This window comes from Mustela nivalis (assembly GCF_964662115.1).
Source record: "Mustela nivalis genome assembly, chromosome: 1".
Classification (NCBI taxonomy): Eukaryota; Metazoa; Chordata; class Mammalia; order Carnivora; family Mustelidae; genus Mustela; species Mustela nivalis.
The window spans coordinates 161951268-161968919 of NC_139020.1; the positions used below are offsets into that span (position 1 = coordinate 161951268).

At 53.8% G+C, this 17652-nt stretch overlaps 1 protein-coding gene across 4 annotated transcripts in view; it reads left to right on the forward strand.

The window, feature by feature from the left end:
- Positions 1-17652, forward strand: part of SLC6A6 (solute carrier family 6 member 6) — an 83449-nt gene that overhangs the window by 24483 nt on the left and 41314 nt on the right. For all 4 annotated transcript variants that reach the window (XR_014316139.1, XM_082747951.1, XM_082747953.1 and 1 more), the window contains one exon: positions 16699-16941. Coding sequence is in view for 2 of the 4 variants with exons in the window: in XM_082747951.1 (XP_082604077.1) it covers positions 16713-16941 (229 nt within the window). In the remaining 2 variants the exon portion in view is untranslated. The remainder of the gene's footprint in view (positions 1-16698; positions 16942-17652) is intronic.

Genomic DNA, 17652 nt, shown 5'->3' on the forward strand with positions numbered 1-17652 from the left:
TTTTGTCCAGCTGTTGTGAAGTCTAGGCTGGCGTGGGACCTGTGATCTGGGCCTGCTCAAGAGACCTGGATTCCGATCCTATCTGGTTAATGTGCAAAATGACACCCTACTGCTGGCCTCAGTTTCCTCCTGTGTTAAGTCAAGTGAAGAGGGGGACTAACTGGTGTCAAAGGCCAGAGCCAAGAGATGTCCCAGAGCCCAGTGGTTGAGGACCAGGGTTCTGGAACCCTGCCTCTTCCTGGCTGTGCACCTTCGGTCAAGTCACTCAACCCCTCTGAGCCTCATACAGGGTAAGATTCCTCATCTCACAGGAGAGTTGGTAAGGACTGGGTAAATATTCGGCACCCAAGTGTCAGGCACTGAGCTGGGCACACAGAGTCGCTCAAACCAGGGAGCTCTCCAGAACTGGCTCTGCCATGCTCGCATTTAGAGTGTTTTTTTGTTCTGTGAGAGTCTCTGAAAAATGTCATGAAGTCTCATTACTTTTGGATTGATAATAGGAGAAAAGCAATCAGGTAGAATCAGTGAAAAGTGGTTTAAAATGCAGTAAGAAAAATATTTAGCATGATTAAAAAATTACTACCAGCTAGAATATTATCAAATGCCCAACAGAGTGCCAGGCACATAATGTTAGCTGTAACTATTTTTGTTTCCAGGATGTAAGAACAGTTGGAATTGGAACAGAAGGTTGCTATGACGATGGTACACTAGGGTCCTTCTCATTCGCTGTCTCTAGGGAGGAGGCCCACCCTCTGCCCTGGAGCATTCCCTGGGCGTAGGAGGAAGAAACTAGGACTACAGCTGAGGAATGAGCAACTTGTTCTTTGGGGAGATGGATGGGGGATGGTCAGGGAAGGCTTCCTGGAGGAGGTGTCATTTGAGAATGGAGAGGAGCAAGGATGTGCATTCTGGCGGGCCTGAAATGGCCTGTAAGAATGCACCAAGCTGTGAAAGCACAGGGTCTCCCAGGCAATGATGTATAGAGACAGTAAGTTCTATGACCAAAGAACCTCCCCTCGCTTTAGTTCTGCTAAAGGACCCTCCTTATTGCTGGCGTTTTTCTGGAGTACTCCATCTCTGGGCACGTGGGCTGTGTTGGAAGGGACATTGTGACCTCGTGAGCAGATATTCTGAGGCCCATAACCAACGTGCTGGGCATCTTTTATACTCTCTAGGGCTTCCGATGTCCCCAGTTTCCCAGTGCCTGGGGTAAGTCATGTTTGCATGTCCACCTGTGTCCCATCTGCTCACAGAGCCTCCATCCCCTTACAGAACCTTAACTGGGCTGCCTTTCTGTGATTTCAAGCTTGGGAGGTCCCCAACAGCTTCAGTTACCTAGGAAACAGTGTCCAGGGAGTCCACTCAGGAGAGAGGGAGCAGAGGGCAAATGTGAGAGCCCTTCACTGCTCCAATTTGAGTGGTCTAGCTGGAGGCCTGGTGGGAACAAGGTCTTTCCCGAGGGCGTCCAGCTTGGAGTGGGCCATGGCTCCGCTTGCCAAGAACTGTTCACCCAGGCCGCCCACCCCAGACCACCAGTGGGGTCCTCTGTTTACCCACTGCCTCCGACCAAATCCTGGCTTGGTAGAGCCTCTCAGCCCCTGAGCTGACCCGAGGTAGGTTGCCGGGTAAACAGGCAAGGCCATTCCCTTGGGGTCAAAGACCTCTGTGTGGTGTGGGCCTGGGAAGGAGCTCCCCAAATAAATAAGGAGTTGAGCTGGCCCTAGGCATCCAAAACAGTAGGAGCAGGCAGGGGAACTGGAGGCCTAGAACCTGAGTTGAAACACTGGAGACCAAAGCTTTGACACCTAGGCCTCAATTTTCCCGCCTGTAAAACGGGCCCATGAGATCCCAATCACGGTGTCTAATTTTCTGAATTCGTACACATCCACAGAAGAAATTGGGGTTTAATATGGGTCTAGTCCACCCTTGGGCTGGCAGACCTTTTACCATAATTGCTTTTGTCTTGCCTTTCTGCTAGCTGGCAGTTCCCTGAGAGTGGCTCCCTCATGAACCGTGTTTGCCTTCACGCGAGACATCTTAGCATGACCCATCTGTGCGCCTGGCCCAGTACTGGGTGGTTTACATGCATCAGCTTGTGTAATCACCCCTGCGCCCTGAGGGGGTGGTGCCGTTATCAGCCACAGTTTAGGGATGGGGAAACAGGCACAGTAGGCTGCCCAGAGCCCCACAGCAGGGCCCAACTCGGGTCTTCCTGGAAAGCCCCCTCCCTCCTCTTTTCAAGCCTCAGCCTGCTTATCTCTAAACTCTGGGCTTTGGGGGTTTGGGGCTGATTTGTCATTCGTTAATGATGGCCAGTTGAGGGGTCTCAGGCACCCAGGGACCTCCAACTAGGACCTTTGTGGTTTTGAGGCTGCTGCGAGTTGAGGGGTCCCAGAATCTGATTTCCGTAGCTGCAGCCAATCTGGGGGATACCACCAGGCTGCTGCTCCTCCCAGAGGTCATTTTCACAGCCATGCAAGGAAGCAGGGAGGCTGCTGTGCCACTCTGCTCCAAGTGGCCTGTCGGCAACCCCCCCCCCCATGGGGACACTCTGCAGCGCACTTCCCAGCAGTGTTTGTGGCACGAACTTGGCACGAACCAGGCCCCAGGCCTTGTAACTTCCGCCTCTCCTGCTTGGCCAGCACCACGACCATGGGGTATGGACAGGTGGTCTGGGGCTGCAGGCCTTGGTCTAGCTCTCCGACTGGGGGCAGCTGCCTGAGCTCTTCTCCTGACCCCACGCTGAGGCAAGCCAGGGGAGGAGATAGGAGGGCCCACATCCATGCCCAGATCCCCCAGGGCACCACTAGCCCATAGGACCTACATAGTCCCATAGTCAGCAGGTATTCTGGGAGGGTACCCCACCATGGAAGAGGAGGCTAGATAGAAGGGAAGGGGCAGCTGGGAAGAGGCAGGAGTGTTTGGGGTGGTGGGGGCTGCCCCATGTCTCAGAACCAGCTGACCGGCATTCGAACCGTGGTCGAATGGTTCTGGTTCTAGAGGGGATCTGGAAGGTGCCCAGTAGGGCACCCAAGCTGTCACTGGTCTCAGGGTCCTCATGCTGATAGCTCACACTTTGTTCAGGTACTAAGTAGTCTGTTAGCTCATTCACCCCTCAGCAACCCTAAGAAGTAGGTGCTACTTCTGTACTCATTCTGTATTTGAGGAAACTAAGCCACAGATAGGTGTATCTGTGGTGTGCGTTTTCTTCTGCTGGAGAGGTAGCCTTTGTAGAGAGACATGTGTGTGCACATGTACACCTATGTGCACGTGTGTGTGGGAGGGATGGTTATGGGATCCTGTAGGTGTGTGCTGTTAAGGTCTGCCGGTCAGCTGGTTGAAACCACGGCCCAGGGAAGGCCTGGTGCTGCCTTGGTCAAGCAGTGGTCACTGGCAGAGTTGGGGCCTCACCTGGGCCTCCTGGGTCCTTCCTGCTATTGTCCTTGGGTTTGGGGAGCTGACACTTCAGCGACAGGTGCCTGCTTCTCCGTTTCAGAAGGCCCCACCTGTTGCCTCTACTTCAGGGAAAAAAGGACTTCCACTGTGCTGGGGTAACAGCTAGGGGCCCCCAAGTTCCAGGCAATTTGCCCAGTACTTCGTGTCTCTTTGGACATGCTGCCCAAAGTCTGCTTTGCTGGGTTTGCCCCCTGGGTGGGGTGGGGAGTTTCTGATGCTTGTCCCCCCAGGATCACATACCCCACTCAGCTCCCTGCCCCAGAAGTCACAGGTCATCCATCTGCCAGCCCCAACCTTGATTTCTCAAATTCTTTTTAATTTCAGCCAGCATAGAGGAAGCATTGCCTTGTTCCTGGTTCAGATTCTGTCGCTTGCTCACTGGGTGACTTTGGCCAGGTCCTGTTTCCTCTCTGAGCCTCGGTTTTCTTACCTGTAAAATGGGCTACTGTAAAGGTGCAGTGGCGAAAGGGAATAGGGGAGTCTCTGGCGGATTGTCAAGTCTGGGCACATGGTTCTGGGGTCGTCCTGGGACTCAGACTTGGGGCTGGCAGAAATGAACCCCAGCCGGCCCAGCCCCAGCTGTTCCCAGTCCTGGCAGGGGCTACGCAGACAGTGTGTGCACACAGCCATTGCCTGTTTGCGTGTCTTACCATCAGGCAGTGAGAGTCTCCTTCACTGGTTGGTTTTGTTGTATATGTTACCAATCATCTCCCAGTTCAATAGCACCACTCTCCCAGCCTCACCTGATTCTAGGGCTTAATGAGGGTTTAATGACCTTGAAGATTCAGAGTCAGGAGGTCTGGGGCAGGTTCAGGCATCTGGATTTTCAGCCAGAGTCACGGGCAATGGCGATGTTCAGGCAGCTGGGTTTATCCAGCAGCTCAGCCCAGAGACTTCGGCAAGGAAGTCTTTCACAGGTTATGGGGACCACTTTACAGATGAAGAAACTGAGCTTTCCCAAGGAGAACTTTGACCTTTGTCCATGGTTGAAGTCTGAGCAAGAGCCCAGCCCCCAGTGAATGGTGAGGTGACAAGGCTAGAGGCGGCAAGGGGGAAAAAATGGGACGGGCGGGAATGGTTTCGTGGAGGGGTGACACTTGGGCCAGGTCTTAAAGGTGGGTGGGATCCTCCTAAACATAAGGGAACCCACAAAGCACAGTACTGAATGGGCTAGTGAGAAAAAACAAGGAGGTCCCGAGACTGGGGCAGGACTGGAGGGATAGGTGAGGTGGCAGAGATTGGGGCCAGTGACAGTGTCAAAGGATCACGAGCTTTGGATTCCAGGTGAGGAAATAGATGATTCTCCAAGCAGCTGGGAGCCACCGATAATTCTTGAGGGGAAGGTGACATGGTAGGCAGTGGGATGAGCTAAAAAGAAGTTTGGCTGAGCTAGGGGGCACGCCTCTGGGGAATTCCCAGTGGTTGAGGTGGCCTCATTTTGTGTCGCTGCATGGGTGACTGGCCATAGGGAGGCACCATGCTCATTGCAAACATAATCCGGCCACAGGTGGAATTACAGTGGGAGGTGGAGGGAATTGGAGGCCGTCTGAGGGTTGTCCTGGGAGATGGTCTGCACCATGTAGAAATGTCCTTCCCTTGAGCCCACCCCACCCCCGATACGGATTTTAATGCTGAATTTTCATCTAGCCGGGCAGTAGCTAGATGTTAGACAGTGCCTAACTTGTAGCCTGGGTGTTGCCCCTGCGGCCACACCACTATCCGCCAACCCGACGGGTCCAGCCAGGTTGGGTTTGCCTTCAGCTTTGCCTTCAGCCTCTGGCACCCACTGTGTTCCGCTGGTCGGGGATGCTGGGAGCCTCCCTGCCCTCCCTCATCTCCTTCCAACCTTGCTTTTCCCTCTGAAATGAGATTTCTTCAGCTCCAATGGCCCAGCTCTGAAAGAGGCTGGTGGCTCTTGTTCATTGGCTATGGGTCCGGGGCCTCGGTTTGCTTATCTGGAAAGTGGGCTTACATGTGCACCTGCCAGTATCCTAAGGCCCCCATTTTTGCACCTTGCGGTTTTTGTGTGGGATCCACAAGAAGTCTCCAGTGGATCCACAAGGAGCCTGCCAGTAGGATTTGGCAAACCTTTACGAAACCAAGGAGAATTCACTTCAAAGTCAGTTTGGGAACATGCTTGGGGAACATGTTGTTTCATGAAAAGTGATTTCCTGAAGATTGAGAACTCGTCTATCAAAAGAGGGCAAAGCAGGGCGCCTGGGTGGCTCAGTGGGTTAAGCCTCTACCTTCAGCTCAGGTCATGATCTCAGGGTCCTGAGATCGAGTTTGCATCAGGCTCTCTGCTCGGCGGAGAGCCTGCTTCCCCCCCCTACACTCTCTCTGCCTGCCTCTCTGCCTACTTGTGATCTCTCTCTCTCTCTGTCAAATAAAAAAAAGAAAGGGCAAAGCTTTGTACAGATTTGACTGTTTCAGGGGAACTGTGCTCAGATGCGGGGGACACATCTCCTCTCTGTCTGGCTCACGCTTAATTCTGTTGGCAGCCCTGCCCAGTCCTTAGGCATCACGTGCTGCTGCTGTCCTGTGCGCTCTCCACCGAGCTGAGGAACCTTCGCAGCTCTGAGGTATTACATATTTACTCCTATGTTGAGTGTGCCGAGGTTGTGAGCCCTGAAGGTCTGACAAATATTGATAGTGCTGGGCCTTCTACCAGGTGTCAGGAAGCTGGCCCTGGGTGACAGTAAGCAAACAATTACAAGATGGGCTGGTGAGCCTGGGGACAGAGGTGATGTGAACCACAGAGCCCAAGGAAGGCACGGGGGCATCCTCAGGGCCATTGTCCTGGGGAATCGCTTGAGGATTGCCTATGCATTACTTGGGGAACAGTGTGCCAGGCTAGGGGAACAGAATGAGCCAAGGCATGGAGGCATGAGAAAGCCTGGGGGGGGTGTGGTTCCCTAGCCCCTGGGGATCTCAGGTGGGCTTTGGGTGGTGGAGGACACTTGAGACTTGACTGCCAGGTAAATGGAGGAAATTCAGGCAACACACCCCTTTGCTCTGAAACGGAGCACTGGCAGCAGACATGACGAGCTGAAGACCACCATTGTTCCACAGGCACCAGACTACCCCTGAGCTAAATTTCTAAGTGGATGTGAGGTATTTGTGCAGCCAGGAAGGAAGAAGGTCCTTCCTCATTGAGTAGAGACATGTTTAAAAGAGGAACCATAATAGGGACCTTGTTTTTTATATACATTTAATGAGCAAGGAGCCTGCACACACCGTAGATGGGAGATTGTGCCCATCTTACAGACGGTAACACTGAGGCTGAGAGAGGTGCCTTCTCTAGGCCATTTAGCAAAGAGTGCTTTGGCTGTTTCTATGGAGATGTGACTTCCGGCAGAACCCTGGTGACAGAGTTGGAGGTGACTGACTCTGAGTGGGTGTTGGGCCACAGGCGTGCCCTTCTCTGGCCTTGTGAGGGCCTATCTTTCTCCAGTTTCTATAGAGCCAGGGAGGGGCTGCCCTGTTTGCTTTTCACCTCCAGTGAGAGGAGGGCGGCTTTAGGGTTCTTAACAGCTTAAAAGGGGAAGTCTGAGGAAATGGAAACTGAGCTTTTCTTTTCTTTTTTTTTTTCTCATGTCTTTTTTTGTGACCTCCAGAAATAATCCTGGGTTCTACAGAGCCTGCCCCAGGACCATGGTAGACCCTACCCCACCCCCACTTCCGGCCAAACCAGGCTGAGGGCTGGGGTGATGGGGACACAGACGGGAGGAGAGTGACAGGCTGTGGCTGGTGAGTCAGTGCCAGGAGACCGTTGCCTGCTGACTCACTGCCCCGTGCACCAACATAGGCCCCTGAGCGCCCCCGTTAGCCATCATGGCGGCCCTGCCCGCTCTCCTTAACTTCCTCTCCTTTTGTGAAGCTTTTGGTGTGGCGGCATACGCTGGAAATCTACCACGCAGCACTTGGGTCCTGAGCCTGCTCAAACAGAATCCATGAGGCCGGTCTGTTCCTGAACTCTGGCGTCCTCCCGGAGTCCAGATCCAGCCAGGCGGTGAGGCCCAGCCTGGAGAGTGTCAGGGCCCTGCTCCGTAATGCTCCTCTCCTTCGCCCTTGACCAGATGTATAATTCCTGTTCTCCTCCTGAACTTGTAGAATAATTTCTGTGTTACTTGGACAGAACAAGCCCCTCCCCTCTGTCTCTGGACGTTAGTACCTTGGGGGTGGGAAGGTGACCTCAGATCCCCCTGCGGTGGCCCTGGGCCACCAGGGTAGTAAGTGTGTGGTTACCACGGGATGGTTGGGGCCTTTCCTACCCACTCCCCGAGGTGAGTGAACCCCTGACATCCTGTAGTAGCAGACGCGCTCACCCTGTTGTTCTTTCCAAACCCATGGGCTTCCCCCATGGAGAGATGAGGGGCCCGACTCGGTGCACGAGGGTATTTTTTTCCTTTGTGGCACCGGTGTTGTGGCCCTTAGCCAAGGGGAAGGAGGTCCCGCCACCATCCTTGGCTTTTCCCTCTTGATTCAGCCAGTCTTACAGGTAGTCAGCTCATGACCGGGGAGCTGGGTGGCTCTGGGGTGTTGGGGGTAAGGACTCAGTTTCCTCAGTCCCCCCACTAACGAGTCCCCATGAGCAGCAGCTTACAGGGAAGAGCCAAGCATGGGTCCTTAAATCCCCTTCCAGGGTGGAAGGGAGAAGTTGGCCAGTCAGGAAAAGTCAGGGGCTGTAGCCACATGGTGGAGTCCTTACTGAGCACAGAACTCTCCAGGGGCTCCCACTAGCCTCTGGCTAAACCCAGCTTTTAATCCTGGCCTCCAGACCTGGCCTCCTCTCTGCGTCACCCCATGCCCTGTTTCATTTTGCTCTATGTCCCATGCTGGCCGCCTCTCCCCGTTCCTTTACCGTGTCCATTGTGGCCCTTTTGGTACACACTATTCCCTGCTCTGAGAACAGCATTCCCCCAGATGGTTGCCACACAGACCTCAGTTCCAGTGTGGTTGAGAGCATGGACCCTGAAGCCCCTTGCCTGGGCTCAGATCCCAGCTGTGTGACTTTGGGCAAAGGACTTTCCTTCTCTGGACCTTATTCCTTCATGCAGGCTGCTGAGAAGAATAAATGAATTGCTGCCCCAGGGCCAGGCCTGCCTCCTCCATGAAACCTTACCTCCTCAGAGGGGCCTCACTGACTCCTGGGTCCCTGTCACCTACATCTCATCCTTTCGTTGTCTTCTGCATGCTGGTCCTGTCTCGTAAATATTTACCTCCCCTTCTAGAACATCAGCTCCTGGGGGCTCACCTCCATGCCCCCGGTTCCTAGACCGGTTCCTGGCACCTCATCGGGTAAGCTTCTCGGTAAATGTTTATTCAGTAGTCCCTGCTTGCCAGAGCTACCCTTGCTCTGTTTTCGACCCTGGACATCCGACATGCTAAGGGGCAGTACTAGGCCCACGTGACCCAGTGGAACCAGAACTAGGCATAGCCTTTTGACCCCTAGTCCATTGCCCTTTCCCCTGACTCAGTGTCCTGCTTGGCCAGTGCCCGGGTCTCCTCTATGGTACGCATGGTGGGTGCCCTGCTCACCTTCACCCCCGGGGGCCACACCCCGCTCTCCTGTCCTCTCTGCTCTGCCCCTTCCGCAGCCCAGCCTGGTGCTTTCTTCCTCCCCGCCCCCATGCTATTTGCATGTCCTCTTTTTTTTGTTTCATCTGTTGACTGCCTGTGGTTCTCTGGGCTTTGGGTCAGTGCCTGCCAGCTCCAAGGAGATAAGAGAAATATTTGGACCCAGTCCCCAAGACCTTTTACCTGTAAATGTTTTTGTGAGAAGAGGATAAAGTGGCAGCACATTGGGCCCACATCCTGCCCGCCACCAGTTTGTCCCAGAGGCCAGTTCTATGCAAAACCTCTTCACGTTCCCCCACCTTTTCCTCTGTAAACCGCAGACTGAGGAGTAGGACTCGTTCTGGTAGGTCCCTGTCCAGAGGTTACATTCCTTCCGGGGACATGGAGGCAGGATCTGGGTGCAAATCCTGACCTATGGCCTCGTGGCTATGTGACCTGGGCCAGACTTCCCCTTCTATACACTTAAGCATCTTGACCTATGGAAAGGGGGGCTCTGTGAGGCTTGGGGAGAAGTAGACACTTAGACGGGGTTCAGGGCCGATCATGTGACAGGTAAGGTGTTACATGAGAGGTCTCTGAGGATAGACCTGAGTTTTTGTGAGGTGGGGGCTTTGCAGTTAGATGAGGGAAGGGGAAGGCCTTACCCACAGATGCTGAACCCCAGGTAGCTCACAAGCTCTGTCCCCAGAGATGACATGCTAAAAACAATTCCCCAAACAGATTTCACTTTCACTAGGACCAGAATGTGGTTGCTCATTGTTTGGCTTTGTTCCGGACAAAACAATGCCAGGCTTCCTGGATGACCTCACTGGGGCGAGCTCTTAGGCCCGTGAGGCTGGGCTGGTCAGCATCTCCAGGCAAGCCTGCCCTGCCCTTTGCTGTGGCCACCTTGGGTGACCTGGGGTGATGGTGTGACCAAAGAAGGCACACCATTTGTGTCTGGGCCATGCAGTGTGTTAGAAAACTTAGGTAAGGCAATGGGAGCTGAGGAGAGCCACCGGTGGCTGGAACCTAGGCTCCTATTTGCCACAGACCCTACTCTTCCCCAAGGCCTCCCCGCTGTACCTGTCTTTCACCTGCCAAGCCCTTAGGGCTGTTAAGATTTTCAGACATGAGTGATCCCGAGATACAAACAGATAAACAAGACAGAAGGTTACAGACCCCACGATTCAAGCCAGTGATTAAATCTTTTGAAGGTGTACCTTTTTATGAAAAAGACAGAAAGCCTTTTTTGGATTCATTTCTACTTTCTCTTCAAAAATAGCTCCCTCGGCACAGGCTAAAATACCGCTCTTACCCATGCCTTGTGTTTTTGGTTGGTTGGTTGAGTTTTTTGGCGCTTACATATTTATTCTTGTATTCAGTTCTAAATGAGCCCTTCCTAGGGCCAGGATAGTACCTAAGGAGCCTTCGGCAGACGTTACTAATTGATCCCAGCTCTCCTACTCACTGAGCCTGTCCCTTGCCTGGAGTCTGTGGACACAGGACTGGAAGGAGCCCCTTTGGATCTATCAGAGAAGTCTGGAGGCTCTCCTTGGCTGCTGAAGGAAGCCTCTGGTCCAGAGCACCCTGCGTCCCGGCTATCGATTGATGCCACTTCCTCAGCCTACCCAGTCCATCCCTAAGGCCCCGGGTCCTGTCCCCTCTGTGTCTCATGGCTCCTCACTTCCCTGTCCACCATCACCTTCTTTTCTGATGTGTCCAGCAGCTTGAAGCTGAGTTAAAAGCTTCACTCTTAGTGACCGGGCCTGATGTCACTCTGTCAGCTTGCTAAATCCAAACCAGCCAAGTGCTTGAGAATGCGGGATTGAGGCTGAAACAAACCTGGGAGCCATTTGAAACTTCACAGGACTTGCACTTGCTGTGTGATTCTGGCTAAGTGACTTCACCTCTCCAGGCCTTGTCAGCAGTACAGGGATGGTAATGGCCCCCAGAGAGGTGGTTAACTGAGAAAATGCTTGCAAAGCACTTAGCCCAGTGCTAAATAAACGTGCCTGTAGTCGTCGCTTAACCGATAGAGCTTGTCTTTTTCTTCCTTTTCAAAACACTGAGGATATGATGTCTGCCACACAGTATTATAAAATTTCCATGTGGTCAGCTGTTTTCTTAAATAATTGCTAATATTTATTAATCACTTCGTATGTATCAGGCCCTGTGCGGGACGTTTTATAGGCAGCCCCCTGTTTAATCCCTATGAGGTGAGTTTTAACCAGTGAGGCCCAGAGAGGTGGTTACTTGCTCCGGGTCACATGGCTGGGTCGTGGCCTCAGTGAGCCCAGGCCTCTAGCTCTGGAGTGGACAGAGAAACGAGGAAAGGCGAGGATAAAGACCTGCTCTGGAATGCTTGATTGCATAGAGAACCCAACAGGACAGGGCTGTCAGGGCCTGTGGTTTCCCCAGCTGTAAAGTGGCTGGATCCTCCAGCTCTCCCCTGGGGATTCTAGGAGCCACTTGCCTAACCCCCAGAGTTTTATGGAGAAATGCTGGCTAGGGAGGCCCAGAGGTGGATCTCAGAGTCTGACTGTGTGCTGGGTACTTAATGGGATGGCAGGTATTCTAAAAAGGAAATAGCAGAGTACCTGCCGCCTTCTTTTGAAAACCTTGTAGAAGGTCCTGAGTGGGTAAGTCAGTGACCATGAGAGATTGAAATCCTCATTCTTTTCCAGAGAGAGCCTTGTGGGAAGCCGATTGTTTTTACTCAAGAAGGTTTGAGTTCTGCAGGGGAGGGTGAGAAGTTCCCAGCTTCTTGGGCAGCTCCTCCAGGAAAAAAGACGCAAGGGCTTGGCTAACCCCCCCCCCCCCCACCACCCTGGTCTGGGACTGAGGGGAAGACAGCCACAGCAGGGTCTACAGCTTGGTTCAGAATGCAACTGGCTGTGGTGGTGTGGGCACCTGGGGCCTGAGGGCTTGGGAAGGCGTGGGATGTGGGCAGGGTGCCCAGTCTCTGGCTCTACCCTCCACCTCTGCGTCCTTTTCCCTCTGGCCTTAGCATCCCCACCTGCAAATAGTGCAGAGGGCTCCTCCTTTTCTAAACTTTGCTCCTGTGCCCCAGGCATTGGGCAGATCATGCTGGGAGTTCTGACGTCAGCCTTCCTGGGTCCCTAGCCTCAGGCAGGCCTCCCGCTTCTCTGCCCGAGCATCAACTTCCTTCATCGGTGAAACAGTACCAAAAAAAATCCTTTCCACAAGAAGGCTGCTTGAGGAGTAAATAGAAGACTATTGACAGCTCCGCACAAAGTCAATAACCAAAAAATCTGGTGGTTGTAGATCGGGGCAGAGCAAAGGAACATCCGATAGATCCACGGTGGTGTTGGCTCACATCGCAGGCACCAGGTGAGATCTGTGCCCAGATGTGCCAGAGCTGACCAGGTGACCTGCAGGTTGGTCCTCAGGCACAGCCAGTTCTGGCCGTGACCCCTGGAGCAGAGAGACAAGGAGAGAATTTCAGCTGGGCAAGGAGGGAGCCTTTATCCTGGAGCCTCTGTGTCAGAGCGGATTCTAATGCCGATTCTAATCGCTTCTCGCTGTAATAACCAAAGAGGAAGCTCTTAAAATGGGGAATTATGTATCACGGTCGCTACAAAATAGCCCTGGGACTGGCGCCAAGGAAAACAGCCCTTGGCGGCGGCCGACAAGGCAGAGGGCTGCTGGAACGCCGTGGGGGAAGGGGGGTCTTGTTCCTAAGCACTTACTGCATAGTGGGGTGGGGTGATGGGGGATTCGGGGGGCTTCTTAATCAGTTCATGGAGATGGATGGAATTACTCCAGGGAAGGTGGCGTCTGAGATGGGGACGTGCTGGCAGAGAGGTAGGTGACAGAGCTGAAGGTTCAGGCACATGACCGTTACTGTCACTACCAGCTGTATGACCTCAGGACTGTCGCTGGCCTTCCTGGGCCTTGCTGATCTCACCCTGAGTAGAACTGAGGCCTCATGCACCCCAAGGTCAAGGTGGGCCCCAGTAATTACAGCAATCACAACAGCAATACAGCAGCTACCGTTTTTTAAAAGTTTTTTTTATAAACATATTATGTATTATAAGCCCCAAGGGTACAGGTCTGTGAATCACCAGGTTTACACACTTCACAGCAACAGCAGCTACCATTTAAAGAGTGCTTGTTGCTTGCCAGATGCTGTTCTAAGTACTTTCCATACATTCCGGGCCCCCATTCAGTCCCATGAGATGGGCATGATTATGCCCAATTTATAGACGGGGACACTAAGGACCAGAGAGGTTGGGTAACTTGCTTGAGGACACCTAGCCAGGAAGTGGCTGTCAGCTTCTAGCCCAGGGCTCACACTCTTATTTCTACAGGGGTCAGGCTGCCACTGGAGGGCCTAGAGCACTGTGTAGGGAGCCTAAGGTGTGGGATGAACGGAAGCAGTTCTGTGGAGCCGGTGTCCCAAGGAGAAGGGAGAATGGGGAGATTGGGGGCTAGGTTGCATCGAGGAGTTTGTGTTTCCTTCCAGAGTGGTGGAAGGTTGGGGGGGAGTGCATTCTGGTCTGATTATGCTCTAGATATTGCCCTCAGCTGCTGTGCTGAGAACAGTGTTGGTGGGGGGTAGGTGGGGGGCGGGTGGTAACGGTGTAGCAGTGGGGAGACTAGGAGGAGGCTGCTATGGATACCCAGGCAAGAGCCGTCAGGGACCCCTTGATGGTTCCCCTGGCGACAGAGAGACACAGGTGGATGCTGGGAATGTACAGGAGGCAAGAGACAGAAGCCAAGGGGCTTTCTGCAGTGGGCTTACACCGGCATGAGGCTGGGTAGACACCCCAGAAAGGCTTGGAGTAAGTTCTCCTTGAGAGGGAGGTGGGATGCCTGCGCCTGGATCTGGCCTCATCGAGGCATGAGTGAGTCTTGGGTAAGGAAGGAGCCAGAGGCAGGGCTGCTGCCAGCTGTGTGTTCCCCGAAGACGTGGGGGGGGGTGGATTTGTGGCAGAGATGGATGAGACCGGTGATGTGACAGAAGGACCCATCCCTGGATGCACACCTGCATGTGACACCCCTATAATGCCAGACATGCGACAGGCCCCAGTTCTGCCCCATTTGAGTCCTGTCCCACATCCCGTCCTGGCTCAGCCACAGACATTGGGAAGATGGGGTCCCGAGTGGAGAGGGGGCTGGAGGTGTCTCCTCATGGGAAACCAGAGTCCAGAGCAGAGGGTCCTAGGGAACTTGCTAGCCCCATACCCGGGCTTCTGCAGGGTTTTCTGAGCGCCAGTCAGGCTGAGGGCTTTCAGGGTAGCCTCAGGGACGCAGACCCCAGCTCCTCGTGTCCTATCGGGGAAGGATTTTCGCCATTCCCAGCTGCCTGTGTGAGCAGAAGCCGGCCACTTCCCCCCTCCTCCTGGCTGACCTTGTGAAGTGCCTTGTAGCCCCAAGATCCAAGGGGAGCCTGAAAGAGCGGAACCGACCCTCTTGGTGAGGAGGTTCAGGGGTCATTCCCTGAAAAACATCTTCATCAGGAGGGACTTGAGTCCCACATCCTCCAATTATGCTCCCATCCAGCCGGCCCACAATGGGCCGCTCAGATAACCATCGGGGGCTGCACAGATTAATGCTGGAACAATGCTGGCCGCTGGGGCTATTTTTACAGTAGCCCTACGCCTGGCCGAACCCCCACGTCGCCTCGAGGGAGCAGGGCAAAGAAAGGCTATGCGGATGCCGCCGCCAGTCTGAGCTCCAGGAGACAGAGGAAGGGCTCAGCGAGCACCCGGCGGCTCCAGGAAGCCTTTTCTTGGTCTGCTCATGGCCAGATAGCAAAACAATCGGGGTCCCCCACCCCGAGCCACGGAGAGGAAGGAGGCGTGGGGGAAATGGGGATTCTGTTGAGCTTTTGTGCGTCTGCTCCTCCGAGCAAGGCCCCCATGGGGCCAGGCCAGCCCATCCTCCCTCTGCACACCCCAGGTCCACAGGCAGCCCCCGCTGCGCCCTGCCCCAACCGCCACCTCCGCAGGGCAGGGCGCGGAGGCTGGCGCATTGGAGTTTGTGCTTAGCCGCTGCTGCTTGTGGACCCCACGCTGGGCACCATCCTCCCCCACATTGGTTTTCCTCCTGTGCCTCAGGTTCTGGGCGCAGCAGTAGATAAGACAGGTCCTAGTCCCACAGAGCCTCTGTTCTTGTCGGGCCTGGGAGACTGTTAGCAAAGAAGCAAGGATTCAAACAAGACATGATTGGGTGGTGCTAAGCCTTTGATAAGGCAGACTCAGATCCCCACTGGAGTTGTCCTGTGAGCTGGGTGGTAAGCTGGCCCAGGTGTGCCTGGGTGATGGGTTTAGCTGATGGTTTCCTGTAAGGAGTGTGAACCTAGGGTGTCCCAATGCCCTTCACATGTTTTGAGACAACCTAGGAATTTCCACTTTGCTCTGTTACATCTGTCGGCCTCTAGTGTGGGTTATGAAGACAAGTGCGACCCCAGGCTGTTTGGCTACGAGTTGGTCACCTTTGTTTGCAGGCTTTTTATTCTGCAGATGAAGAAGCTGAGGCTCAGAGAGAGGTGGGTAGGCCCACTAGCTGTGGCTCCCACAGTTCAGCTGTCTCCCGTGGCCCTCTGCCATGTGGGGGTAAAGCCCCAAAGGCAGCCTTTTCCCCAGGGCTGGGACTCACCGTGCTCAGGGGTGGGCTAAGGGCCTGAACAGCTCTTGGGGGCTGAACCCAATAGGGAGTTAGAGGGGAAGGGTGCCTGGATGGTATAGAAGTTAGAGCAAGCTCCAGAGAATGGGTAGAGAGGGATGGACAGACAGATTGACCTGCATTTTCCCATAAATGTGGAGATGTCACTGGTTAATGAATTGCAAATATATTTCAGAAATACCCATTTTCATACTTTGATGGAAGCCTCCTTTTCTTTTTTTTTTTTTTTTTAAAGATTTTATTTATTTATTTGACAGACAGAGAACACAAGTAGGCAGAGAGGCAGGCAGAGAGAGAGAGAGAGAGAGGTAAGCAGGCTTCCTGCGGAGCAGAGAGCCCGATGCGGGGCTCGATCCCAGGACCCTGAGATCATGACCCGAGCCGAAGGCAGCAGCCCAAACCACTGAGCCACCCAGGCGCCCCGAAGCCTCCTTTTCAAATATGGTTCCCATTCCAGCCTGAAACCCCATCCCTTACTCGTTTTATGTTTATCCATTCTTTAGAAGCTCAGAACCAATGCCTCCCGTGGCCAGGCACTGTGCTGAGTCTGGAGTGAAATGGGAGCCATCATTTTCTAGGCAAATGTGAGATGCAGAGACAGTATCTGCTCATTGCTAGAAAATTCAGGCAGGCTGTTTTGGGGAAGTTACCTTAGAATTGCCCGGAGTGTGTCATACTTCGTAGAGAAGATGCCAGGGTTCGGGGGGTGGGGGAGGTGTCACACTTCTCTGCCTTCAGGTGTGGAATAAGGTGTGACATTTGGAGATGACCAGCATTGGGTCCCTGTGCTTCTATTGAGCAGGTGCCTGGGGAATGGAACCTGTCAATTCTGACTCTTGAGGTCCCTGGTCACCCAGAGGGGTCTGAATCACGTTGTTGTCAGAGCAGTGGACAGATAGGACCAGGACCCTTGCCACAGGCCTGGGCTGGTCAGAGCCCACCAGCCCGTGGGCGGGTGAAGAGATGCGCCAGAGATGAGCAGGCCGTCCCTTACTGAGTGCACGTTGGCCTCTGTTCTGTCCCCCACAGAAAGCGAGGAGGACATGGCCACCAAGGAGAAGCTGCAGTGTCTGAAAGACTTTCACAAAGACATCCTGAAGCCTTCCCCGGGGAAGAGCCCAGGCACGCGGCCAGAAGATGAGGCTGAGGGGAAGCCTCCTCAGAGGGAGAAGTGGTCCAGCAAGATCGACTTTGTGCTCTCCGTGGCTGGCGGCTTCGTCGGCTTGGGCAACGTCTGGCGTTTCCCGTACCTCTGCTACAAAAATGGTGGAGGTAAGGCTGGACTGGGCAGAGAGCGGCCATCGAGGAGAGGGAGGGGCCAGACCACAGGGGCCTCTCCGTGCCCTGCTTTCCCAGGCCCCCACCTGGACCTCTGCGTGCCCACCCTATCCCACACCACCTAAGAGGCCAGATGTGAGCACGATTGAGAACCAGGTGACATTCTCCTCAAGGTCTTACTGTGCAACCTTGGTTAGGTCCCTGATTCTCCCTGACCAGCTGGTTGATCCCCTCGGACAAGAGGCAGTGAGGCCAGGACCATGTTTCCCACAGATTGCCCCAGATCCATGTGCCTTTGCTTGGGCTTTTTCTAACTTAATCTGAAGGTGCTTCAAAAGTAAGCTTTGTTCCCCCAGCCCCCCCCCCCCCCCGTAAATGGAAAACCAGTATCATTTGCCATGATAGAAAGATACCCAGGGGGAAAAAAAATACAGTCGAGATATTTTTAGTTCTTTTTAATTTAAAATTTTCTCCCCTTGGACTGAGATATAATTGACGTGTAACACACTAGTTGAAGGTGTACAGTGTAATGGGTAGATAGACAATGTATATTGCTAAATGATCACCACAGTTATTAGTTACCACCCATCACCTCACATACTTCTGACATTTTTTTCTTGTGATGAGAGCTTGAGGTTTACGCCCATAGCAGCTTTCAGATACGTAGTAACAGCACTATGAGCTATGGTCGCCATGCTGTACGTC